Source organism: Lissotriton vulgaris, chromosome 1_1, assembly GCF_964263255.1.
Source record: "Lissotriton vulgaris chromosome 1_1, aLisVul1.2, whole genome shotgun sequence".
NCBI lineage: Eukaryota > Metazoa > Chordata > Amphibia > Caudata > Salamandridae > Lissotriton > Lissotriton vulgaris.
In genome coordinates, this window is record NC_141685.1 from 331,791,682 (window position 1) to 331,819,519 (window position 27,838).

Genomic DNA, 27,838 nt, shown 5'->3' on the forward strand with positions numbered 1-27,838 from the left:
GGCGCCATGTAGCAGGGTTTCCGTTCTCCCACAGAACTGTGCATAGAGATCTAGAACCTCAGTGAGTTAGGATGATCCAAAACTCATCTCAGTGTCAGAAATCCCCTTACCTAGCTAGCTACAGTGTCTCATGGCTCATTATGGAATGACCCATGTCTTAGACAAACCAGAACATGAACTTTAGAATACCTCAGGAATCGTGGAACACATGAACACTCTTTCGTTATATAATCATTTCAAACCAAAACTGAGAGTCAAAGAACACAAGTGCAAGTTTGAAATATTTATTATTCAATGCAAAGTTCTCAAACGCAGTATCTTGTATAATACCAAAATGCAGATTATAAAAATCAGAGTCAGCAGCATAGTCACTAATCCATAGTAAGCAAATGGTGATAGCATGTTATAATGCAAAATCTATAGAAATCTATATCACCTATATTTCGCGCACCCTATTTAGTATATTATTTTATATATATAAGAAGGTCTCATTCGGGCTTTAGCAGGGCGGCCCCATACCTCTAAATGTCAGTAGGAGTAGATCACATCAACAGCTCCCAGCTCTCTTCATGCGCAGCACCAAGTGTCTACGTTCATTCCGTGTAACTCTATCTTAAACCCGCTTAGAGCCCAAAATGTTGGCATCAACATTATTTGTGTTATGTCTAATGTGGTGCGAGGATCAGGCCTCCCAGTAACCTTGTGTTAGGTTAATTTTAGAGTGTGCAGCTCTCAGTGTGCAGACAGTTGTACCAAGTGTACCAGGCAAAGCTGATAGCATAGAAATAACATATTATTCTCAAATAAACCACCTCACCGCTTCTAGGGTGAAAGCGACAACAACAAGTATGTGTCGTGTGCAAAACTGAAGCCGAAGGAAAAAAGGCTGTTTAAACATGTAATGCACTCATGCTAACTTAACGCAATATATGTAACGAAGTATCCATATGACAGGTGCTCAGAGTGAACCCATTGTTGTGGCGGGAAGCACCCTGGAACCCCGCGTCTCAGGCACAGCCTGCACCTGTCCCGCTCAGCACATTCATCATTCGTGTTATAGCGCCTAGCCGCAGCACAGAGGAAGTACCTGGCAGGTTGATCAATGCAGGTCACAAGGCCGGGACCAGCACGCTGTGCAGTCTCTCACTCATCCCTCGATTCGCGCAGGGTGCTCCAGACCATGGGCGCCGCCATGTTGTCTCCGATGTCCGGCAAATGTGAGTTTTGCCATCGCACCGCCAGGAACCGCACTGATTTCGCCACACTCCAGCTGATCAGAGTGTTTCAGCTGTGCAGGTGCGCCGGCGAGCAAATGAGCACCAGCGATTTCGTGCAGAATCGTTCCGGGGGGGGGGCGGCCAGCCACAGGTTTACAGTGCCGCCATTTTATTAACGCGAAAAAGGGGAAACAAGGGAACCCTACTCACAGCGGAACCAGGGCAAAGTGTATATCCATAGAACAATGGTTCCTGTGGCATACGAATTTATAGAATATACAATACTCAACAGCTTAAATAAGCAATATTCACTTGTAGCAGAGAAGGGTTTGGCAGAAAAAGAAACACACATATGCAAAATTTATAAGAAAGACTTCTTATATTTCAACTCATGAAAAGTGTCCATATTTACAACAGCAACACATATACAAAAGGTTGTATGTACAGTGTAAAGTGCAGTGCGTCCCAAGTGATTTTGTGAACAAAAACAAAACAAACACCAATAATAAATGGTCTATACAGTTTTGCGTTATGGGTATTTACACAGGGAAATGACCAAGCAATATGATACAATAATTGCTAGCAGTGACTATATGAAATCACAAATCACTGTGCTAAATGGGTTCCTTCCCTATAGCGTCGACGGCGTTTCGACCTGCTTGATGGAGGTCTCGTCAGGACTAAGCAGTGAGGGACATCTAGGGAAAAGGTGAGAGTGATTGTTAATATGTGTGGTTGCTGTACTCTACAGTATTATGTGGACTTAAAAATGGGGATTATAATACCTCGTAGTGTCTCGACTTAACGCAACCCATGCGTGATAAAATAAAATATATCGGACTTACAGTGTACCCAGCCGGGCACTGTTGAGAAAAAGAATAGAACATTTGTTAAGACTCACGAACGCTGTGGGGCAACGTTACCATTGGGCCAGTCATGGTATAGTAAAGCCACTTACCACTGAGGTTGCTTGTGGTAATTGAGTCTGGTGGCACTCAGGTTGCAGTTGGAGAAGCAGGGTAATACCTGGTGAAAAAGGGCCATGTGGTAAGAATGTTGTATAATCACGGGAGAGGGTGTGGAATGGGGTGTCTCAGAGCTTACCTGCTCTCCGGACGCGGAATCGCTCGATCGCACTTACCCGGTCGGCTGTTTGGTAAACAGTGGAGTTCCGGGTTTAGTGCGTCAGCGCGTCTATAACGTGACATGTGCGCGCGCATCTAGGAGGGCGGGAGTAGTGCTAGCGCGTCATTGTTGTAAACTAGCGCTTTTGCATGGGAGGCGGGTGCGCAAGAACGTGTGCTGTGTACCTATAGCCATTTTATTAACGGGCGCACTTACTTCGTACAACTGACCCGATGCAGTGGGTGTCCTCTTGTGTTCAGCGGTGGGGGGTCCCAGCGCGCCCCCCGGCGACACGATCCGAGGACTCCACTGTGGCCACTGTCAGTGCCGGGAGCCCACGCTCCCAGTCCGATCCCGGCTGGCTGCCGTCTGAACCGCGGCCGCCATTTTCTGCCGCGCGAGCACAGCCGAATCCTTGTCCGCACCGGAGGGGCAGTGAGGTTAGTCCCGTTCCATGGCCACCGGCAGGCGCCCTATGCTCTCCCCTTCAAGCCGATATGCTTTGCTCCTCGTTCCGGTCCGTTTAAGAGCACATTTCTGGCAATTTTATGATCCGCCCGGCGGAGCTGCACGTCTAAGCAGCCATTCCGCTGTGCGCCCCCTAGCGCCTCCTCTGGTCCCATCAAAGATGATATAGAAATGGCTGGGCTCATGTGAGTGCATTCAAACCCTGCAGTAGAGACCTCTGCCTCCCTATTCCTTTAAGACCTCCTCTTACCCCCTTTTATACCTTTATTCTCTCCCTTGATTCCATGACCCTTCTTAAGCATCTTCTACCTCCTTAACTTTTAGCCTCCATCCCTCTTTTGATCCTTAATCTTTTCTCCACTGTTCACAGGATTCTTACAGACACATCACTGTTCCTAACACCCTAATAATAAAATATTAAAGACATTTACAAAGCGCATGGTTACGACATCTCGGCGTGTCCCCGTGCTAGGGTGAGATAGAGTGCCATCGACCCAGCTCCAAGGCCTTAGCAAAATCTTACACCGAAAACAAGTCGGTTTTAAGCATCTTCCTAAATCTAACTTCGGAGGTCTCCAACCGGAGATTTATCGGGAGTTTATTCCAGTTCTGAGCTGCCAAGGCCCGAAAGGATCTGCCTCCCATGCTGGCCTTCTTCACTTTAGGCACCATCAATAGGCCCGTCCCAGTTGATCTCAAGGACCTACCAAGCACATAGCTGGTGACCAAGTCCTTCACATAGGAGGATCCAGAGTCCTGGGTAATGCAATGGCATGTGCACAATGCTTTAAACATCACTCGCTTCCTAATTGGAAGCCAGTGCAAAGCATCAAGGGCTCTTTTGGAAGCAGCCCTCCTAGGTTGCGCCAGTACCAGTCTCGCAGCTGCATTCTGCACTACCTGCAATCTCCCCAGGTATTTCACGGTAGCGCCCAGATAGAGGATATCACCATAATCTAGGCGAGATGTAATGAGGGCATGCACCAACGTCTTCCTTGCTTCTATAGGCAGGAGATCCATTGTTTTCCGCACATTTTTGAGGACTCCGAAACATTTCCCCACTACACGTCTAGTGTGTGTTTCATAGGAGAGAGTGGAGTCCAACCAGGCCCCAAGATTTTTAGCCAGGGTACATGGAACCGGAGTGGGGCCCAGACTAGGAGGCCACCAAACCAACGTCCAGCCTGATGCATTTCCCCCTACCACAAGCACCTCTGTTTTACTGCCATTCAGCTTCAGGCAGTTCTTTGCCATCCAGGAGGCAAGCTCCTGCAGGCATGCCCTGATGTTAGGGACAGCAACCTCTGGCACCCGAGCTAATCTTTGCCATGACTTACTTTTCCGTTTAATATGTTACATTGATTGATTGTGTTTGTATTTATGTTTTTGTTTGCTCGCTTTTCTCTCTCCATGGACTGTGCTTTGATGTTCATCTATGCAGTTCTTCTGCCTCCAGTGGTGTTATTTATATAAGGTGCACTATGACATGGCTTTGGGAAAAGTGCTCTGTACTAAAATATAAAGTAAATGACAAAAAAAACTGAAAGATATACAATTGGGGAGAGGATGTACGCTAACCTCAAATCTGGGAAACCAAGTTTGAGTCTCGGCAACAACGCTGAACATCCTGTGATTCTGGGCAAATCACTTAATCTCCTCATGCCTACCAAAACTGAATGTGTCCTTATGTAACGCACTGGGACTGGTGCTCATGTAAAGCGATTAGATACCCAATACCTTTGGGTCAAGTTTGCGCTATAAAAAACTCCAGAAAAATAAATGGCATCAAGTATATACCCCGTATTGTCCGGCGTATAAGACGGCTTTTTAACCCATGAAAATCTCAAAAGTCGGGAGTCGACTTATACGCCGGGTGTTGTCTTATATGCTGGTATACGGCGTGCTGTAACTTCAGGGACAGGTGCCCTCTAGCTGCGCCACTGTGCGCTGCCCCTTCTCCCTGCTCTCATGCGTACTACCGCTCGGATCATCTTGGAGACAGGGAGGGCTGGGCAGACATGGAGGGAGAGCGGAAACACCCAATCCAAGCAGACTTTTTATGCAGTGTGCACAGGAAATACCGGTACATCGCTTGCCGGATTTCAGCTTTAGAGTGAATTAGGAAAAGTTTAATCCACTTGCACTGTTTTATGTTTACATGTTTGATGACAAACAGCCTTATGTTTATAAGTGACAGTTTTCCTACTAAGTTCCTGCATGTCATAAGCATTTGAATTAAAATTACCACATTAAAATCAAATCTGATGTTTTTTAATTTTTATTTGATGTGCGTTGGAAGAGGGGAGGTCTTATACGGCGAGTATAGCCCAAACCCTATATTTTACCAAGAAAAGTAGGGGGGGGGTCGTCTTATACGCCCAGTCGTCTTATACGCCGGACAATACGGTAGATCCAAAGGTCATTGTCCTGCCACTCTGATGCGGTAGGTTGGGCAGCATAAACTCAGCAGCGGCCAGTGGAGGGAGTGCTGTGGGGCAGTGGGGTGGACCGGGGGAAGAGCAGGGTGGGGGATAGTAAACTACGGAATACAGCCGAACAGAGGTAAGTAAATAAATAAATAAATAAAACGAATTTCATTGCGTGTGCTGCATTGCCAAATGCGATGCAGTGCGAAAAACACAATTTGTTTTATTTATTTATTTGTTTACTTACCTCCGTTCGGCCGTATTCCGTAGATTACTACCCCCCCACCCTGCCCCTCCCAGCCCCGCCCCACTGCCTCAGAGCACTCCGCCCGCGGGGCCGCTACTGCATAAACTATGGGTTGGGATCAATAGAAGAGTCACACTCAAGACAGAGAAGAGTAGGTCAAAGGGGGCAGAATGCCAGGGAGCACATTGCTCATAAAGGAGGGGGGTGAAGGTCCAGGATAAGTGGGCAGAATGGTGAAGTAGAGAGGAGTGTAAGACAGTATTTCAGACATGGATTCTGCAATGGAAGATATAAGAAGTGTTGCAAGCATAGTTCACAAGTTATCAGAAGCGTCTGTATGAAGAAAGTGAGAAAATGAAAAGGAAGAGAAGACAACAGTTGCCCAGAACATCCTCCTACATTTAACACTCGTCCTAACATAATGACTTACTACTCCTAAACTGAGAAAAATCCTAACTTTAAGACTTTAGGTATTCACATAAGGCATTTAGAAGTCCTAAAGTTAGAAGTCCTAACTTTACTACTCCTAAACTGAGACAAATCCTAACTTTAAGACTTTCGGTATTCACAGAAGGCATTTAGGAGTCCTAAAGTTAGGACTCCTAACTTCTGTGAATGCCAAAATGAGTAAGTGCCTTCTGTGAATAGCAAAATGAGTAAATACCTTCTGTGAATACCAAAATGGTAGTAAGTTTAGGACTTTGTCTTAAGTTAGTTCTGGGAATCGGGACCAGAGGGTGTATCACAAAAAGCAGACCAGAAGTTGAAATGTGGCCGGATGTAAGACAGACTAACTGCTGACCCAAAATATAGGTCGTCAATAGGAAGTCATAATTGGCCTCACGCATTCAGAAGAAACTAAAAGATGATCAAACTAATTTGGGAATATTTTTTGCAGGAGGAGAATTAATGATTGTATAAACGAGGTAAGACTTAATTTCTATAAAAAAGATACAAAGGAAGTTAGATTACATAAAAGAAGGTTTTAGAGGGATCATAAAAAGCGGAAAAGGGTAAAGGAGAGCGCGTCATGGTGAGAGAGGAATGGAGACAAAACATAAAACACCAAAAAGTTATTCAACATGTGAATGAATTTGAACATTTCACCTAAATGTAAAAATCTATGACAAAAATCATGACATTTCAAATTCCCGCACCATCTCTTCTAAATCTTGCTGTAAGTAGATGCCCCTATGGTCCAACCATTCAAAGCACCAACCCACACCTCAAAGATGGCCCAGCTGAGTGATAACATTTTTCCCACCGGAACAACAAGCAGGGTATGGGGCGAGAAAGAATAAACAGAGCTTTAAACTTATATATTTATATCTTTAGATGATTATTTGTGCATCACCTCTATTCTATTTATTCTAACAGGAGTGATGCACAAAGAATAACCTAAAGATATCCAAAAATAAAAGGAACTCTAACTGATGAAATAGGAAGACAAAAGATGTATGGCAGAAGTAAACTAAATAAATGAACGGAAACTGACAGACCTTAACCACTTCACTGTCTACTGCCACCAGACTACACAAAAAAAGACAGCACCCATATTGCACCCATACACAGATTAGACAGTATGTAAGCAACGTCAGGCACACAGATATCCACTAGGAATGATGACAGAGTTTCCCGGGACCAAAAGCTTTATTACACTACATCTAAACATCACTAAGTCAAAATAACAACACTACTGATAGATAGCTATCAGTAGCAATAAGGGCCATCCTCCTATTCCACACAATACGAAAGTATAGAAAGAAAATATTTTACCAATGCCTCATAGTGATGAAAAGACATATTGGGACTCATGCACTTCTGTAGGAAATACAAAACACCGATGACAAAGGTACCATTGTAAATCTGTTAAGTGAGACTGAAAGAGCAATCAAAAGAACTTAAGCATTCTCTCCTAACAGATAAAGTGAGTCTCAAAAGATACTAGGCACAGAAACATCATGTGACACCCATAACCTTATAATAAGGGTAAACAGGTGACATGCCTAAGGCTTGTGGGAGATGTGTTTCAGGAACAATTATAATCAAAATGTAATCTATCAGACCCTGTCTGGGGTCAATCAATCAATCAATCAGGAGTTTGTTAAAGCGCGACTACTCACCCGTAAGGGTCTCAAGGCGCTAGGGGTGGGGTGGGTGGGGGGGTGCAGGTTCCATTCCATCAAAGAGGGGGTCTGTCGAAGAGCCAGGTTTTGAGGTTTCTTGCGAAGATGGGGAGCGATCTTCCAGTAAGACAAGCAGAGGCTACTGGACCACAACCTTGGTGACTGTGTGATATGTCTCCAGTGCAGAGGTCTTAAAACTGGGGGGGGACCCCCCCCTGATTAATCAGAGGGGGGTTGCCATTCTCTGACCAAGAGAAGGATCGTGCTGACAACAGTGCTTTGCTTTAAGTCGAAAGAAAGAGTGTTAGTAAGCCATTTTGTAATGGGCCATCACTACCTGGCTGGGAGTAGGTGTCAAAGGGGAAATGACTCCAAATATTTCCCAAACCTCTCCCCACCATTTCAGATAATTACACTGTCCATACATTTACACTTCAGTAAGGCTTGGCTGGCCAGAATAGTATGTTGGGCAATCATGAATTTGATTGCATTTTCAAAGGGGTTAACAGAACATACCTGCAATGTTTAAGTATGTTTTGACATATATAAACATTGACAATTTAGTAGAATAATTGCGAAGAATTCTGTGGGGCCCTGATTACTCAAAAAGTTTGAAGACCACTGCTCTAGGGTCCTGGAGTTTGTCTTACTATGGCTTTGCCCTCTGTGCAAAGGACACCCCTTCCATACTTGACAGTCAAAGTAGCGAGGTCGAGCAGTCAAGGGCTTTTCGGGGTGGTAGTGAGGGAGGTAGAGACTCAGAACTCAAACATCAGACACAATAATTCATTGTCCAGCCTATTGCTTTTCACTCAGTAAAAGAGAAGGACTTGAATCACACCAAAATATTACACACATGAAATGGTAATCACCACAGGGTTGTGTACTGCAGGTTCTAAACAAGTTAAGTACCCAGAAATCAGAAGACTACATTAAAGCTAAGACGTGAGCTTACTAGGAGTGCAGGTGAGCAGCTGCCCCAGTTTCTGTGACCCATGGGTCAGTTCTTATTTCCTTGACAAGACAGTTCTCTTTAAATGGGGTTATTGGTAAAGCGTGGACCCCACATACATCTGCAGTAAAGCTCTCAGTTACTGCTCAGTTGAGGCAGTGGTTTTACCTGAGATGCCACATGAGTGAGAGGCTTGAGAATGAACCTGCAGGTCATAGCTGCACAGAAAAGCAGATGAGCTCATGGATGCAGCAGCTCGGCCTGGTGGCCCCATCTGTTACTCATCAAGAAGGGCCTGGTGCAGGGTTAGTGGTTCTGAGGAACTTGGCTGGCTCTGATCAAGCAGGTCACTCCCAGGGGTTATCTTCCATACTCTGGCCTTCTGGTGCGGGTCCCAGTCTTGATGCACAGAAGGTAAAGGCAGCACAAATCTAGAGTCCTCCTCTGGTGGAGGCCACTGAATCGAGCACAGTGGGCGACTGGTGAGCTGGTTTGGCTCAAATATCTGGAATGTAGAAGCACTTGTGAGGCCGCGAGGCCTTTCGGTAGATTCAAGTCATCTCCTGTTATTCCCCCACAAATCCTCCGCTCTTCTAGGCCACCTCTCTTCAGGAATAAACATTGAAGCTTCTATTACTTGGGTACTCTGTTCCTGCAAGGTAAAGACACTCTTCCCCCACTTCTCAGGCTGTCAGGCAGATTCTTAGAACATAGACAGACCACTGCTCTTCCAACAAAATGTAAAGCATTCAGGTGACGGCCCTGTCCCTCACAGAGCTTAGCTGTATGACAGGCACAAGCCTTGAATCTCAGCAGTTCTTCAAGAACTGTGCAGAGCGCTGTGGTCGTGAAGAACTTGGAACTGGAACCAAGTACGGTAGTTTAGGTTCCAACGTTATACATTTTCCATTCTGAAACTATTGATCCCAGTCTACTGCACAATAACCGGTTTGGGGTGTTTTTTTTAAAAATGGCATGTTCTTTCTACATTGCAGAGACAACTTTTATAGACAAGGTGGCTAAGGGAAGGATACCCACAACATGTGCAAAATAATGTGTCACAGCACCTGGCTGTTATCAGTCATCATGAAGAAGAGTTCAGGGAGAGACAAAAAGGGTAGGCCTTGACCAGAGGCTTCCCTATCTCTTACAACACAATCCACTGACTCATCTCCATTCTCACACCCTTTACCAAAATGGCAGTCCTCATGAAGAACTAATCAGCAATAACCTGCTAATAAATCACCATCACATTTCTGAAGGCTACTTTTCTCTGTCATTCCACACTTCAATGTCTAGGTTACAACGTCCTTTTGTGATCAATGGATGTCTTGCTCAGCCTAAATGTTGAAAAGGCATTTGATTTGGAAAGATATTCATTGAAACTGTTCTTCATGGAATAAGTGAAGGCTCTAAGATAAAGGGACGGATAATGCTGGGATATAAGACCCCCCGCAGTGAACGTCTGAATTAAAAACTTACAATTGCAGAGTTTTACCTTACAGAGAAGTACGAGTCAGGGGTGTCACCTGTGCTCTCTTTTGTTTATACTAGTTGTAGAGCCTCTGACTAACAAAGTATGTAATCAAGGGAATTCCCTTTGAGATGAGCTTCATATAGTCTGCCATGCAAAAGATGTCCTGCTTGCACTGATGGACCGCGTAACCTATTTCAGCAACATTGGAAGCATTAGACGCATTAAAAAAGGTTTTGGGCTTTAAAGTCAACAAGCAGAAATCAGAGATTCTGAATACTTCAATGGCTAAAGATGCAACACATGGGCTTCAGCCCATCTGCTCTTTAAACTGGGCCAGAAGGTCAATCATGCATTTGGTAGTTTAGAGTGGTGATGTGATGAAAAATGTTTGAAACTGTCAAGTCAGATATGAGATACACTGTGTTGGAAATTTGCCTTTTCTGCAAGTTCACTCCAAATTTTTAGCCATCTTTTAATGAACACATTTTTGTTGGTCATAGGACTGTGCGCACTTTACCCTGGCTAACTAGTGTAAAAGTGCCGGGGCTCTCCCTTTGAAACATGTTACAACTGGCATATGCCCAATTTACATATTTAATGCGCTTATATGTCCCTATCATGTGGTAATAAATGTACCAAGGCCCTATAAATTAAATGCTACTAGTGGGATCCATACTCACTGTGCTACCCACTAAATAAGCACTGTAAACCATGTCTCCAGGTCTGGCAGCCTTGGTGTGCAGTTTCAAAACTGCTACTTCGTTGTGGCAAAACAAACCTTTTGCCAGGCCTAACTTAATGGTCAAGTTGGTAATAGCACTTTTAGAAAGTTGTCAGTTTCCTGTATAAAACTAAAAGGCCCTCCTGCTGGTGCCCAGCTGTCACCTGACAGTTTGTTTGTGATGAGATGTGTATTGCTCCCAGACAGTAGACAAAGGGCCATGGGAGTGGGATGGAAAATCCTCCTTTGCCTGTTGGGGCTATGCCCATCCCCTTCCTGAGCTTCAAAGGATGTATAACTTGTCACTGGCAGATGAAGCCCTCACATAAGCCTGCCTTCCTTTGTCCCTCTAATCAGGCTGGCACCAAACCCAGTGGGGGTCGAGGAACTGATCATAACTGGTTTTGGAAGTGGACAGAGGCTTGCTGCTACCCACACACTGGCACTGGGTGTAAAAGTGGACCCCAGAGATCTCGCCTCAAAAAAATCTTAGACAAGTGAAGATCAGAAGAAGGACTGCCATGCTGTCTGGCACCTGAAGGAAGACTGGAACTGCTTGCATTAAACCCAGGACCCAGGGATCCTGGGGTCAGTTGACTGGCCTCTTCTTTGAGCTACAGGGAGACAACAAGCTTCCAGTCACCTTTCCTTGCAACTGCCCAGCTGACCAATACCCACTGGTAGTTCCACTTCCAGCTTCCCTCCAACATTCTTGATTTTTAAATCCAAAAAGTGAACGTATTCTCTACTGTATGTAGAGGTAAATTTAAGGTTGATGTCACCTAGGTTGAGCCATTCCAGGAAGATCTCCAGGCCGTCCTCTGTACCCTCCCAGATGAAAAATATATCATCAATGAATCGGCTCCATCTCCTGATATTCTCATAAAAAGGAGCCGATTCATTGTAGATATGGACGGCCTCAAAGTGTCCAACATACAGACAGGCCATGCTGGGGGCACATGTGGCCCCCATGCTGGTCCCCTTGCATTGTAGAAAAAGGTCCTCTTTGAATAAGAACATATTTCGTTTAAGTACTAGTTCCAGACATGACACGATGAAACCTCTGTCTGCTCCTCTACACTCCGTATTCCCCAGGATACTCCAAACGGTGTTAATGGTAGCATCCTGGGGAATATTGGTGTAGAGGGCTTCTATATCCAAGGTTACGAGTATTTGGGTATTTTGATTAAATTCGATACCTTCCACCGTGCTGATCATATGGGAGGAATCTCTAATGTATGATCTAAGATTTTGTACTAATGGCTTCAGGAATGTGTCCACATATTGGCTGAGTGGTTCTAAAGGTGAATTTATACAGCTAACTATGGGACGAAGTGGCAGGTCATTAATATTTTTATGACACTTAGGTAGGCTATAGATGGCGGGAATAATCGCTTTTTCAAGAGAAATATATGAGCCACCGAAACGCGTCGATGCATCATTGAATGTTACATCCAAAGAACCATACGGGTGTCGCTTTTGATGAATTAACCTATAGACACCTGTTCTAAAAGATAAACATTGAGTTCTATATGGAGTAACCAACTAGAGATGCTTTTCATTTGCTTGCACTACACTTGGTCGCTAGCTTTCACATATTCAGATTTATGTACACAGTGGTATCTTTCTATTGTATATTGTGTTTTGTTAATTTTAGAATTGTGCTAAAATGATTGGTCAGTAGGACTTTTTAATTGTTTTGTATATACAAATTGTTTTATAAATGCTGTAGAACATATTATTATCAATTTTATTAAAGACACACGGTATTTTTCACATTTAGTTATTTTGTTCTTTTGATGTCACTTCACCACTTTTGAGGAACTGAACCCGTTATGAATGGATGTATGATATAGCCGAGTGTGAGTCATTGGTTAGGGTAACCTTCCACCATCAATACTGATTGGTGGGGATTGTAACAGTCCCAGGAGAAATCCTTTCATTTGACTTACCAGTGGTACCCCTTCTCTTGGGTTTGGGGTCACTCCCATTTGTTTTTCACTACATTTGGAGTGAATCCTAATGCCCAATTGGTGCCCTCTAGGTCCTGGACCCTTGGCTGGTGTTTAAAGTATTCATCCTGTCCAAACTGCAAAATCTGGAACTTAGAAACTTTTTTCCAGCTTTTTGTCTGGTGAACCGACAGTGACCAGTATCCCTGTCGAAGCCACAGCCATCGATGAATTGTCACCAGCATCAGCTTCCTAGTTTGACCTGCAAAAGGAGATCAGACTTTCAGAAAATGTTTTAAGAACAAGCGTAGGTGGTTTTATTGGGACTGACACCAAGCAGCAACCCATCGACCTCAAGGCCTTCCTAGGCACAGACTTCAGTCTATGCCCACTCTCAGCTTTCCTGCCTTTGTTGACGACTGACCCGGACCCCTGATGTACAGAAACCTGTTGCCGTCGAGCACTGCTTTGGATTCAGCTTGCCCCCAACAAAGACTTGTTGACAAACACTTATTCTTCATAAAATGTTAGTTCAAATGTAAACTTTCCACTGTGACGAACCTGGTCCATGTGTCCGACTGGTGATCCATCGCCGTTGGCCTTAACTTTTGACTTTGACCCGGTCTAGCGTGACTAGATAACCACGGTCGGCACTTATTGCTTTTGGTACTATTTTTTGTTCAAACTTAAAAATTCACATCTCTTGTTCTGCTTATTGGATTATTGTTATTTTGCTGTCATTTTATTTATTGAAATCCACAATATATTTCTAACTTGGTTTGGGATTTTTCTTGTGTTTTGTTTCCGCTTTATTACTGTTTGAGCTCTGCATACATTATTTACACATTGTCTACATGTTAAGCATGACTGCTTTGTGCCAAGCCACCAGTGGGGTAAGCACATGTGTATGTTTAATGATTTTTATGGTTAACCCTTAAAAGTATTGTGATTCTTATTTGAAGTGGGTTCTCAACCCTCTCAACTAATACTCCAGTTTCTTACATGCAGTGCATATAATTGCTGGGCAAATTTAATGTTATCAAAATGAACATCCTGTGCAGGCTTCTGTAACCCTTCCAATCGCTTCCTCTGGTGCTCCCTGAAATGGAGCTAAAATCTCTGCAAGAAGAATATGTGGCCTTCACATGCATAGGTTGAAGTGCATGGGTGACCAAGAGATTACTCATGTACCAAGACAGATGGTTAGCTTGAGTTCCCAGACATTTTGAAACACAATGTGCATTGGGAATCTGAAAAAAATAGCTTCCAATGGACCTTGCGGTGGTAGGTCTATTGGAAGCCATCTGTGGCTCTGGCTTGACTGGCAAAGTCTTAAAGATCCCCCAGTGTGGAAGGACCAACTCCAGCTAAAACCGTGTTGGAGATGTGGGCTTTAGTAACAAGAAGGGGTAGACTGACCTCATTTGCTTCTCCAAATACACTACTGCATTGCAATACTCATTTGCGCACAGGAAACACCTTTATGCACCAGAGACAAGGGGATTGCAGAGCTATTTATTAAATGTATAAATGTTCAAACAATGGCAAGTAAAAGCATTTGAGGAATAAAAGAGGGAACTTACAGTGAAAGAACTGGGTAGAACTACAATATCTGCAGACTAAACATAGGGCCTGAACAAAGAGGCACTTACAAGATAACCTATACCATTAGAAAAATTCAAAAGAATACACTTGGGCTTTAGATGGCGAGGACCTGGCACCTGCAGAATTCTACGTGCATATGCAGTGTATACCAAGGATTTCATACTGAGATGAAACACTGGGACCCTGATTAAGAGCTAGGCAGAGATTCCTAGCAGCTAGTTTTACTGTTACTGTTACCAGCCAGTAAGAATTGCCACCTATTATCAGTTAGACCCCATGAAATGAAGAATAACTGTGCAAAAGTGGAATTACTATGCAGAATTTCTGACGGTATTCCCTATTCCAAGGAATGTACCACTCCCATTTACCACCTGGGTGGAGGTGGAGAGAGGGGTGCTCAGAAAATAGGGATGCTCAGAAAATAGGAGAGGGAAAACAAAAAACTGTTTTGGCAGTGAGGGGGCAGGCATGAAAAAGCTTGGCAGAGACAGGGGGCGAGGCCTGGCTGCTGTTACAGGTAAAGCCTCACGCGGCTTTACTAGCTTGGATTCCCGGCCAGTAAAAATGATCCGCTGTACACCTGGGAAAAATGGGAGCAATAACATCAGGACAATTGAGATAGGTGGAGCAGTTTCCGCACTCGGAATCAAGCAGAACTAGGATGAGAAAAGCCAGACGATGAGTGAGAAGCTTGTCGCATGACATTCCTAAACTATATAGGAACGCCCCGTATAGAGAGGCACTATGTAAGGCAAAGCACCATTGGTATATGGTTTTTAATAAAGCACAACAAAAACAGTCAAGAGCGGCCATTAGGGAGCATGCAAGCATGAGAATATAGGGGATAGGCGCTGTGAAGCCATGCTCTTTACAAATAGAATGGAATGGAATAGAATAGAATAGAATAGGGGATGCCATCTTTAACTTATTTTCCTTACTCTTTACTATAAAACGTTTTGGGGTAAGCATGGGCAAAACCAACAGCTCTGCTGACAATGCCAGTTCTATTGCCTTTGCCACAGATTGTTTCTTATTGAATGGCTGTGCTTTACATGATTTGCAAAAAAACACTTGTTTATAGAAAACCGGCGAAAAAGCAATTGTTTGCAAAAAAAATTTTTTTAATGACAACATAGTGAGATGCCCCGATTGCAACAATGTGCAGTGTTTGTTTACATTCAGTGAACAAGGAGAGGCATGGGATATCTTGTGAGATGACACCGATGAGGAGTGTGTCTCTGAGATGGCTTCAAAACGAAATGCTAGCATACCTCGTTTTTAGGTTTCGTAACCTGGCGAGGGGCGAAGCCCCTCCCAGATCGAAATCTGTTGTTATTAATAGTGAGGTTAGGACAGCCTCTGTTTCCAATTGGATAGCTCCATAAATGGAGACTAGCCATTGGGAGACAGAGGCTGTCAATCGCGCTTTCTCTCGAAAACGCGATTCGGGGGCGTTCCTGGTGCTTTTTTTAAGCCCCGCCCCTTTGTCCCGGGCCGCGCTGCGATTGGCTGCCGGCCCGGGACACCCCGTGACGTCATTCCCGGGCCGCGCTGTGATTGGCTGCCGGCCGGGAAACCCCCGTGACGTCAGCCAATCACAGCGCGGCCCGGGACCTGACTTGTTTTTTTTGGGGGGGACGGTGCGTTGTGATCATTTGTTCGTGGCTGACGAACATCCCTCTATCCTCTATCCCCTTCTCCTGGCATTGTCTGATTGTGTTCGATTGTGTTCGTGAACTGTTTTCAAATCCGACCTCGGTTTCCGTTCCGTTCCCGCCCCCCCTCCTCCCGTTGACGGTGCGCCGTTCCCGGCCCCCCCTCCCCCCCCCCCTCCCGCTGTCCGTGAGTCTAACTGGGATATGCTCTTTTAAGGGAGGCTTTAGTTGTGTTAATAACCAGCAGATGTTAGCTGGAAGGGCGGGGTGTTCCGTGCTTGAAATATGACTTTAATCCCTACTTGTTTGTGTATGCAGCAGCAGTATTCGTTTGAGCCTCGACTTTGTGCACGAGAAACAATCCCAGCTGAGTTGGGCAGCAATATTCCATAGCAGCCACTAGAGGGAGCCCTTGCCCTGACTGTTTTAGAGGCACTTGTAAAAGCCGCGGCCGTGCCAGAGGAGGGGACAAGATGCCTCGGGAAAAGGCGAGCCTGTCTGCACGCTGGCATCGGAAAATCACGACACCTTGGGTGGAACTGGTCTTTGAAATGTAATTTGACTGCGTCATTGTATGTGCTGAAAACTGCAAGTACCAGACTGCCTCACGATGTGACGTAAAGCCCAGAGTTATCTGACATGTAAATAGCGCCAGGCTAGGCATCTAACGTGCACCGTCTGCAACGAGGAGATGTGTCCCTTATCTGGAAAATGCTTCTTACATTCTGGATCGCGTCTAACAGCAAAATATCACAAATAGCAGCTCCCCGGTTCAAATCTCCGGAATTCGCTTTGCCAGATACACACCGACTGCCTCAAATGTCCGTCTTCAACTCAAGCAGGACTCGTTTAACATCGCTATGGATGCGGTGGGACCCACCACCACCACCCGACGCCGTTACCCTCTTAAGGTGGAGTTCTTGTTTGGGTTTGAATGCAGGGGGTGGCAGGTACTTAGTGTGTGTCATGTGGGGGGTGTCAAGCATTCCTCCGCAAGCCTAGACTGAAGATTCCACAGTAAGGTTGGGCAGGGGTGTCCCCGAAATGGGTTGCTCGGTCCGGACCACGCAAATGGAGTGTACATTAACGGGTAGGAGGGCTGCTCTCGATGACGATAATGAGCACATTTATTATCGAGTATGACGGAAGCGGTGCAGTGTGCCATCATGCATATAGCGCTTAATGTACGGGTTCTAAACGCAGCACTAACAAGTGTATGTGTCACTGATCTCGATTGAGCACATTGTATCTACCTAAGAAGGGGCGGAGCATCGCCTTGGGGGTCCTAGCCTTTGATCTGCAGTTTGTACACAGACGTACTTTTAAGTCGAGAGCTGCGTCTCCCACGGAGAATCGATATGTTTGCATACAGGAGCAGCTTGACACCACGGTAGGACAGAGGCAGAAAAATTGGACCGGGTCCCAGAATAAAAGTGGCCTCTATTAGCACGTAGTTTCAAAAATTGGCTCACATTTGAAAATTCAGGGCAGTTTGGAACTTGTAAATACACGCTGCCCAGGTGTTTTGCAAGGTGTGGAAGACTGCATGTGTCTGTGCTTGCTGCAGGAAAGGTTGGTGGTAATAGGGAAACCCACATTAAAATTGAATCACAGACCATAAAACAAGCCCAAAAAGTGGCCCACACACTGTCATGTCAGATCAGCCCTCCGGCCGGATTCCCACACAGGCCTGCCCGACACTGTCTCACCTGAGTGTATTGTGTTCTAGGATGTGATAAGTGATACCTCCCTTGAGGCTTCAGGGACGGCGTGTCTCCTCTCTAGCATAAGAGCATGGCAAATGTGAAGATGGCATTCCGTCACGAGGAACTAAACCACCCCACATGGGGGCGGATGCACAGAGGCATAAAAGCAGCAGGGGTCTGACCGTGAACTACGTGTTATAAAGTCTCCGTGACCTCACAGGAGGTGGGGGCTCCTGGGATATCGGCGCAGACTCGTTAGCCCTGATTTCACCTGAGCCTCTCGGGTAGGCCGTTAGTCCAGAGCTCTGTCTTCCTGAACTCTCACGAGTCTCACTGCTTGGCAGAAAGATCCATGTCTCTTCCCTATTGGCACAGTCCGTCCAGATCGGTACACAGTCAGTCCTCCCTGACTAGTTACTATTGCCCAAACCTCAATGGATAGACGTCGGCAGGATGAAATGCTGAGTTGTGGTGCGGTTTGAGCCTGTCACTGCAGGGAGTTTACAGATTTCAACAGAGATCGTTCAGTTCACAATGTTTCTTCAAATACCATATTGACGTCTATTACTCGATTTTCTGCAGAGCAATTGAATGTTCTGCTGTTTTAATTGAATGTTCTGCAGCGCGCACTGGAGAGGGGTAGGTAAGATAACTTAACTCTTCACGGCCAGAGCTGCTCTGCTGCTCGTATCTTTAGTCTGAAACTGACTCCCCCCCCCCCCCCCCCCACCCTGTATCACTTGAGGGAAGTGTTAACGCATGCCCGAAAGCATCAGAGCCTCGGTGCCAACGGGGCACACGTGTGTACACCACAAGGCAACTTCTTCATGAAATTGTGAAAATTAGCCATTTCAGAGCTGTGACGCTGTGCAATCCCGCATTGCAAGACATCCGAATTGCAAAGCACGCACCCCCTTTACAAAATAAAGATACGAGAAAATGGACCAGCTGTGCACAGCTGCCCAATGCCAAGGCATGTATTACTTTAAAATGTGTTAATGCAGTTGCTGAAAGCGCATGTACAAGCCAGGCGCTTTATCACCGAAGCCCGTTGCAATGCAAGACGTGCAAGCTATTCTCCAGTGTTACAACTGTGCACATCTGGGGCGCCAGGCACTAGCTCCTAGGTGCTTTATCACCGAAGTACGTTGCAATGCAAGACGTGCAAGCTATTCTCCAGTGTTACAACTGTGCACATCTGGGGCGCCAGGCACTAGCTCCTAGGTGCTTTATCACCGAAGTACGTTGCAATGCAAGACGTGCAAGCTATTCTCCAGTGTTACAACTGTGCACATCTGGGGCGCCAGGCACTAGCTCCTAGGTGCTTTATCACCGAAGTACGTTGCAATGCAAGACGTGCAAGCTATTCTCCAGTGTTACAACTGTGCACATCTGGGGCGCCAGGCACTAGCTCCTAGGTGCTTTATCACCGAAGCCCGTTGCAATGCAAGACGTGCAAGCTATTCTCCAGTGTTACAACTGTGCACATCTGGGGCGCCAGGCACTAGCTCCTAGGTGCTTTATCACCGAAGCCCGTTGCAATGCAAGACATGCAAGATATTCTCCAGTGTTACAACTGTGCACATCTGGGGCGCCAGGCACTAGCTCCTAGGTGCTTTATCACCGAAGTACGTTGCAATGCAAGACGTGCAAGCTATTCTCCAGTGTTACAACTGTGCACATCTGGGGCGCCAGGCACTACCTTCTAGGCGCATTGTCACCGAAGCCCGTTGCAATGCAAGACATGCAAGCTATTCTCCAGTGTTACAACTGTGCACATCTGGGGCGCCAGGCACTAGCTCCTAGGTGCTTTATCAACGAAGTCCGTTGCAATGCAAGACGTGCAAGCCTTGCTCAAGTAGGAGCCTTTTCCTGCCAAATTAAATGGTTTACATCTGTGCACATCTGGGGAGCACAATCAGTGCAGGCCTCTGGGACACAAATGCACCCTGCACTCCGAAGCTGTGCGCGCGGCCGCACGCTGCACGTCCACCCGAGAGAAAGGTGAACTTTAAAAGGGAAACGTGTGAGAAGGGTACCTGCGCCTCGCGTTGGTCTCTCCGAGAAGGCGTAGTACACAACTGAGACAAGCCCTACCTCCCTTACCTTTTTACGTGTTGTCATATTTGTAGGCGCATATCACGCTTGCGTTCTTGTCCCAGAAAGCATTCATAGAGGCTAGATGGTGATGTTTATTTTCGTTATTTAAAAAAATTTACTTGTCAGCGTTGACGATTGGAAATAGGAGGGAATGGGTCTGATACTCTCCGTCATGTGCTTTATACAAACGTGTTTTATAAGTAACCTTGCCTGCGGGGCTTATGTGGTTTCTATTTGGTGGTGGCCATCATGAGGTCAGTCAAAATGTCTCGGGATGCTCATATAGGTTGATCGCTACAGAATCAGATCGTATAAAAACTGACTGACCGAAGGTGACCATAGCTGGTGAAGCCATCAATCTGGTCTTATAATAAACTCGGTATCTTGAAGACATACTGGCACCACTGCCAAAATGAAAGATGCTGGCTGTGATAACATGGAAAGGGAACCCAGGGAAGTCCAATGCACAGCGCAAAAAAAATTACCATCTTGAAAATGTGGTTGTAACCCGCAAGTTCCGCCATGAAGAATATACATTTCTGCGATTGGCATGTTTGTGTAATAACGAAACTTGGTTTAAAAAATGTGTACTAAAATTAGTATTTACAGTTTTTTCTCATATCTATAAACAAGCGCTCGTCAAAACAACCTCTAAGTACTATTTAGTTAACAGTGGAGCATTGCAGCAGCGCGGCTACTGTAGAGAGACGGGAGTCCTATTTGTCCACTTCAGAGCCGGATGTGTAGTCTGTAATCTGAAAATTTAAATAGCAGAACAGCAAAGCAGTGTACTCATTTAGCTGCCCGCGCGCCGCGCTTCCTCTCAGAGCTGCAATTCGGGTCCGTATTTGTTTATATTAATTAAGTTAATTGGAAAGTGATGTGCTTCACATGTGGTGAATTGCGAAACATCCAGCCTGTGAATTGGAGCCTGCTGGCTCGTTTCCCAGTGATATCCGTTCATCCCTGGGTGCTGCAACCAGACTAGTCACGGGCCAATCATTTCTTTTTCTGGTACATTGAGCAACAAAACATCCCTGGCAAAAACAGTACACCTTCTGGAAGCATCAAGGGAGGAATTAACGAGGAAAGTAGATGTATGCAGGTTTGGAGTATGAGTGTTCAGTGGAAAGGATTTTACTTTTTCAATAAACCAAACTTCCTCTATGTATGAAGGTTTTGCTTTTAGCAGAAATGCCAGGATGATACTAAATTATAGATATTTTATATCGGCTGTGGTATTCCTTTCTTCAACCCTTAGAAGGATGAATAGCGGCGTTGGCCCTACTGGGCCACGATTCTGTGCTCCGATATTGCACACTGACCTCCATAGCGCGCCCTCTCAACCCACTGAGCCTCTTGCTAGAAAATCGGGTCCCATCGTCTTTTTGCTGCTACAACCCGTTCTCCAGGGATTGTGCATGAGTTTGTGAAGCGTAATGAAAAATAAACGATAATCAGTTACTTGATAGACTCAAACTAATGTTTTATTCAAAGGCAGGGTGGAAAAATGAAATGAAATGACATGAAGTGAAATTTAACAAATGTGAACTTCTGACTGCAGTTAGTGATATTACGCGAACCTTTGGCTGATCACCGATGCAGAGATAATATTGTGCACTGTACGTCTAGGGTCTTGCGAGACATTAAGCTATTGGCATTGTAAATGACAATGCCATTTATTTATCGGTTTTCAAAAACAACACATAAATGAAAAATTTGTCATTTACAATGCCAATAGCTCTAACTTTTACAAAGGCGAAACCGTTGCATTGTAAATGCTTGTTGTAAATTGTGTCCTAATCTCCTCATTTCGGTTACAGACGTAGTTAAATAAATGCACTCTTCAATGTAACATCTGCATGAGTTATGTACACTCCAAACATCGTGTTGTCTATGATGGCACGCATAATTGAGTGCAGGTGCTTTAAGTCGGGTATGGTGAGGTGTTTGTCGGATTTCACTTGAGGTTTTTACATACACATGCGGGCAAAAACACACACACGTCTCTGTTTTAAAGGTCTTTGGTTTTGTTACAAAATATATCCCCATTCAGTACGCACTCCTTTCCCTTCCTCCTTAACCTCTTAACCGCAGCGACAATTCTGCAGCGGAGCGGCGGTTTAGCGGATTGGGCGGGGCCACGTCGGCTAATGGACATGCACAGCACTATGGAGGTAGTGCTCGCGACGGCCGTTGGCCGACAAACGCCTGGAAGGGGTTAAGGCCCCCCTCCTGCCTTGCTTCTCCAATAATTTATTTTAACCCATGTGATTGTTGGGAAATCAGAATCTCACATCCCCTCAATCTTACTGACCAAGCTACGCCCCTCCACAAACCAACAACATAGGAACTATACTAATGCACATACATGACATAAAGCATCATACTTCAAACACTCCATTCCACCAACATAAAAATCATCAAACACCATCACACCAACACACATGCATACACCATTAGTCACACACTTCACTGGGAACAGCACCAACTCCCACGGACCACGCACGCAACCTAGGATTAATCCTCGACTTCTCTACATGTCAAAGCAGGTGAACGCCATCTCCTCCTCATGCTACAACACCCTCCGCCTGCTTCGCAGGATGCACAAGTGGATCCCGATCGAAACCAGATGAACGGTGACCCAAGCCCTTGTCAGCAGCAGACTGGACTACGGCAACACACTCTACGCAGGAATCCCAGCCAAACACCTACAATGGCTGCAACGCATCCAGAACACCTCCGCCCGCCTGATTCTCAACATCCCTCGACACAGACACATCACCCCCACCTGAGACACCTGCACTGGCTCCCCGTCAACAAAAGGATCACCTTCAAGCTCCTCACCCACGCACACAAAGCACTCCACAACACAGGACCAGCCTACCTGAACACAAGACTCAACTTCTACACCCCGCCCGCCAGCTCCGCTCTGTCAACCTCGCCCTCGCCGCCGTCCCTCGCATCCAACGAACAACCTCCGGCGGCAGATCCGTCTCGTTCCTCGACGCCAAGACGTGGAACACCCTCCCTACCCATCTGCGGCAGACCCAAGACCTGCTCACCTTCAGAAGGCTCCTCAAGACCGGATCTTCAAGCAGTCACAACACCCCCCGCCCCCACAGCGCCTTGAGACCCTCACGGGTATGTAGTGCGCTTTACAAGTTCACTGATTGATTGATTGGCTTCAATGCAACATCTAACACATTATAATACAGACATCATATCACCACAAAAACTATTATACAAGAGGCAGACACCGATCCACAGACCGGCACACCATCATCATATTGTCATATACATTCCACTCACACACTCATACCAAAACACACACACACCGTGCACACAATAATTTTCTTCAACACACACATCACTCAACACATATCATCGCACCAGTATATCAGACATTTTCACAATATCACATCATCATATGCACTATGACACCAACAGACATGAACACACACATCACAAATAGGCCTGTGCGGAACTCCGCGCAGTGAACAAAAAACTCTGCCACACTATGTGAAGTTCCGCAAGTGTGTGGAGTGCATTAGGTCACTTCGTTCATGCTGATTTTTAGGGCCGGGTGTTTGTCCTGCGCTGGAAAATCAGCGCGAATGGCACCATGCGCAGCACAAGAGGGTGCTGCTACTTTCTGACGCTCGAGTAAATATTCTACTCGAGCAGCAGCTTCCTCAACGCAAACTGATGGTTTCTCATCGCAAGCAGTCGTGACCATCCGCGTTGAGAGATCTCTCTGGGAGGCATTGGTGTTTCTTCATTTGCTAACTTAATGTTGGTGAGCAGGGAAAAAAAATCAGCTCCTTTTCGTGGAGCTGAGTTTTTCCGAACTCCACGTGCTGCACGGAGTGCGGAAAACTCTGCGAACGGAGCGGAGTTCACCACCCGAGCCCAATCACAGACACTATGAGGCAAGCTTGTGCTGCTACTGTGCTGTGGTATTGTAAAGCTACTGTTCAAGTACAGAACTTTGGACTTACACAAGTATAGAGTCCACCATATAGACTTCCAGTACATCTTTACGGTAAGCATGCATAGAGAAGAATATATTTACTATTCTAATTCCACATCTATCTACCTTGACGGTTTGTTATTGGTAGCTTGTGGAGTTGATAAATGTTCAAGTGAATATTAAATACTTGATACAGTGCTACAAACCCCCTGCAAAAATTCTTTGTATTAGGGAGGCCTGCCCCGTTTCTCGCACATTCTCTCCTTGTCAGCTGCTTTAGTAAAGAATGTCGCCACGAGTTTATCAATGCCAAGTTTTCAATGCTCAAACAGCATCAGTGGAGTGGGAGAAAAAAACGCAATGTGCTGCAGGCAGTAAATATTCGTTTGGGTAAGCAAAAGCGATATATTTTACCTGTTGCCCTTAGGATGAACCCAGAGTTTGCTTAGTGGGGGTTGCTGCTTGTCCCATTCATTGATTCCAACCCTACAACTCCCCCTCTGCCCACCCCTAAGAAAACAGACCTTCACACGGTTTCGTGTTGCACAATTCGGGGAATTCTTGTGCTTTTTTTTTGCTGTTAGGTTACCGAGACTGTACCTGTTTGTCAGAATTATGCGGAATACAGTCTTTTCCCACAGGCAGGCCGTGGCCTCGGGGCTAATGCAGAATTGAGCAACATTGAACCAGAATGCCAGCAACCGCTAAACCAGCTTGTTAGGTGCGAAGTGAGATCGCCGTGCCAACATCTTAAACCCTCTGCCGTGCCACGCAGCGCGAGCCTGGCAGAAATCACAGCAGTGAGATAGGAATCGGAAAGAAGTCGCTCCTGTACCTTGCTGGCCGCACGCGAGCTCCAAACTCGTGCAAAGAAGCAGCAGCAGGAAGGTCGCCATGGCCCTGGGTGAGCGGTAGCAGCCTCCTCAGTCGGGTCCTTGTGGTGACTGGAGCAGTCCGCGCAGGTGAGGTGGGAAGCGCTCTGAGGGAGTTAATGGGAAACCTGCGGTGTCTTCAGCGCCGACCACGCCTCCTCGCGCCAGGGAGGGGGGTGCTGGCAAATTATCAGACTCCACCGCGGTGTATCATTGTTTGGGCGTTGTTTGTTTTGGGAGCAGTCAGTGATGAACGGGACTGAGATTTGGAAATCTGGCCTGCGTGGGTATCTAAATCTAAGTTCTTCAAACACTTAAAAGCACAGAAGAACAACCCCCTCCCTAGGGCAGGAAAATTTTTTGGAAGCAGGGGCATGGAATGTTCTAGAAAGGTTTTACTTATTTATTATTATTATTATTATTAAGTTTCTTATATAGCGCCTGAATCGACCCCCGAAGGGGTATCTCCGCGCTTGCCTTGGGAACCCGTCCTGGCTTTTTCCCTGTGAGATAGCCCCTACAGGGCATCCCCAAGGCGAAAGCCAGGCATCCCGCCGCGGGGGGCCGTTGTGGAGATTAAGCAAGCTTAATGCCCAGAGTGGTAGAGTGTGAACCCATGATTAGGTCAGGCACCGAAGCGAGAATTATCGAGTCCGTGGACATTTGAGCTCAAGACCCTATTGTGGCTAACAGCAAATAGTGGGGAGAGGAGAGGTGGTGATTGTTGGATCGCAGTAAAAGAGAGTTCATTTGGAGACTAAAACATGAGGCAGCTAGCATTGGTAAACTCATGATGTTTCGCCTGTGTGATTAATAATAAGCTGTCTCTTTTGTTGTAGCTAGCTGAGTACAATATAAGTTACAGAAACTCTGTTAAAATGTTTTGACTTGTTTATATTCAAAAAGGCAATACACTGCGCTGTTACTAGTGGTATAGTGTGAGTAAGTAAAAGCAACACTGAAAAATCAAACGAATAAGGGAAATAATAGAATTAACTCATGTAATAACAATATTATGTGTTTAGAGGAGTTCTGACAACTTTTGACCCCGTTGCTATTGCCTGTAAGGTAACTGCACTTGTTTAGTGGTCAAATATTTCAATATGCGGTGTTTAGAGGGGTTCCTAGAGCTTTGGGCCCCAGTGTCACTGCACCACGGAAATCCTGACCCTAGTGCCTGCAGGGTAAGTAAGCTTGTGACTGCTTATTTAGCAGTTAAATGTAGCAATATTTGGTGTTCAGAGGAGTTCTGAACTTTTGGCACCGGTGCCACTGCACCTGCAGCACCATTGAAACCATGGCCCTAGTGCCCGCTAGATAACTGCACTTGTAACTGCCTGTTTAGTAGTAAAATTTAGCAATATTCTGCATATAGTGGGGTCCCTAGAGCTTTTGGCCCGGTGCCACTGCACCTGCTTCACCATTCAAATCAAGCCCATTTTAATTGCAAGATACCTGCAATTGTGTCTGCCTGTATAATAGTAAAATATAGCAATATTAGGTGTTTCAAGGAGGTAATGACAAATGTTGGGCCTGGTGTCACTGCACCTGCTGCACCATTCAAATCATGAGCCTGTTGTCTGCAAGGTAACTACATTTGTGACTGCCTGTTTCAAAATAAATATTCCAATATTACATGTTTAGTGGGATGCCTAGAGCTTTTGGTCCTGGTGCTACTACACCTGCTGCACCATTCAAATCATGACCCTTTTACCTGCTAGATAAATGCACTTGCGACTGTCTTGTTCAGTAGTAAAATGTTGCAATAATCTGGGTTTAGTATGGTCACCAGAGTTTTTTCCCCTCCGTGCCACTGCACCTGCTGCACCCTTCAAATCAAGTCTCTTTTAACTGCAAGGTAACTGCAATTGTGACTGCCTGTCTGGTAGTCAAATATTGCTATATAAAGTGTTTAGAGGAGTTCTGACAACCTTTGGGCCCAGTGCTACTGCAAACAACAATAGGCCTGACTAGATTTACATACCTAATACTGCGAACTCGACACTGGAGGGGTTGCCCCTATTTTTCAACTCCCTCTCAAGAGCGATCCCTATCGCCAATCAAAGTTGTGTGGTGTGTCAATTTACAATACAAATGTCAAAATCCCATCATAGAACCACTCCCACCCAAAGACGAAAACAGTGTGAGAAAGGAGAGAAAGCACCTCACGGTCGTAACACCAAGGGGGTTGCTGGCTGGTACTCACTAGCACACCCACTTATCATCATAGGTTACTTTCTCTCCTTACAGGAAAAGAAAAGTGTGTTCTTTTATGAGAATCTCAAAAATACTGAACTAAAGAAGAGAGACAGTGAAACCTACGTGTAAGTGAACTGTCAGTGCATGGTGTCATTACAAGTGCCCACTGGACCCCGGTGAGATTCAAAATATATAATTCTCACAATTAAAAAACAGTAAAGCTTACTAGCTTGACGTAACTTTATTAAGCGTAAGCACTGTAAGCTTTCCCAATTAAAAATGGTTTAAATCAAACCATGATCAATTTCCTCGAGCCAACATGTTTGTGTAGCTCCGTCAAATGCTGGCGGGACTCGGTAGTGGTGACGGGACCTTGGGCAATCACCCGGTGGGCACGCGATCAGCTGACGTGTGTACTACTATGAGATGGTTGCAGTATGAGGAATCTTCGCAACCAGCTGGTTTGATGTGAATCTCGCATGAAGTTAATAATTTGAACCCCAACAGCCCTGAAGAAGTTGCACAAACTAATTGCAACGAAACATGTTGGCTCTGGGAAATTGATCATGGTTTGATTGAAATCATTTTTAATTGGGAAAGCTTACAGCGCTTAATAAATACTTTACCGTTTTTTAATGGTGAGAATTATATATTTTTATTCTCACGGGGTCCAGTGGGCACTTGTAACGACACCATGCACTGACAGTTCATTTACACTTAGGTTTCCTCGTCTCTCTTCTTTACTACAGTATTTTGAGATTCTCACAATAGAACACACACTTTTCTTTTCCTGTATAGAGAGAAAGTAACCTACAAAGATAAGTGGGTGTGCTAGTGAGTACCAGCCATCAACCCCCTTGGTGTTACGACCGTGAGGAGATTTCTCTCCTTCTCACATTTTTTTCATCTTTGGGGGGGGAGTAGTTCTATGGTGGGATTTTGACATTTTTATTGTAAATTGACACACCACAACATTTTGATTGGCGATAGATATCGCTCTTGAGAGGGAGTTGAAAA

The 27,838-nt window shown here is 45.5% G+C and overlaps 1 protein-coding gene across 1 annotated transcript in view; it reads right to left on the reverse strand.

Moving 5' to 3' along the window:
* Positions 1-24,756, reverse strand: part of PDZK1IP1 (PDZK1 interacting protein 1) — an 83,382-nt gene extending 58,626 nt beyond the window's left edge. Inside the window, exon 1 of the mRNA XM_086952394.1 lies at positions 24,586-24,756. Coding sequence (XP_086808520.1) covers positions 24,586-24,646 — 61 coding nt within the window. The 5' untranslated portion in view covers positions 24,647-24,756. The remainder of the gene's footprint in view (positions 1-24,585) is intronic.
* Between the last annotated feature and the right edge of the window lie 3,082 nt (positions 24,757-27,838).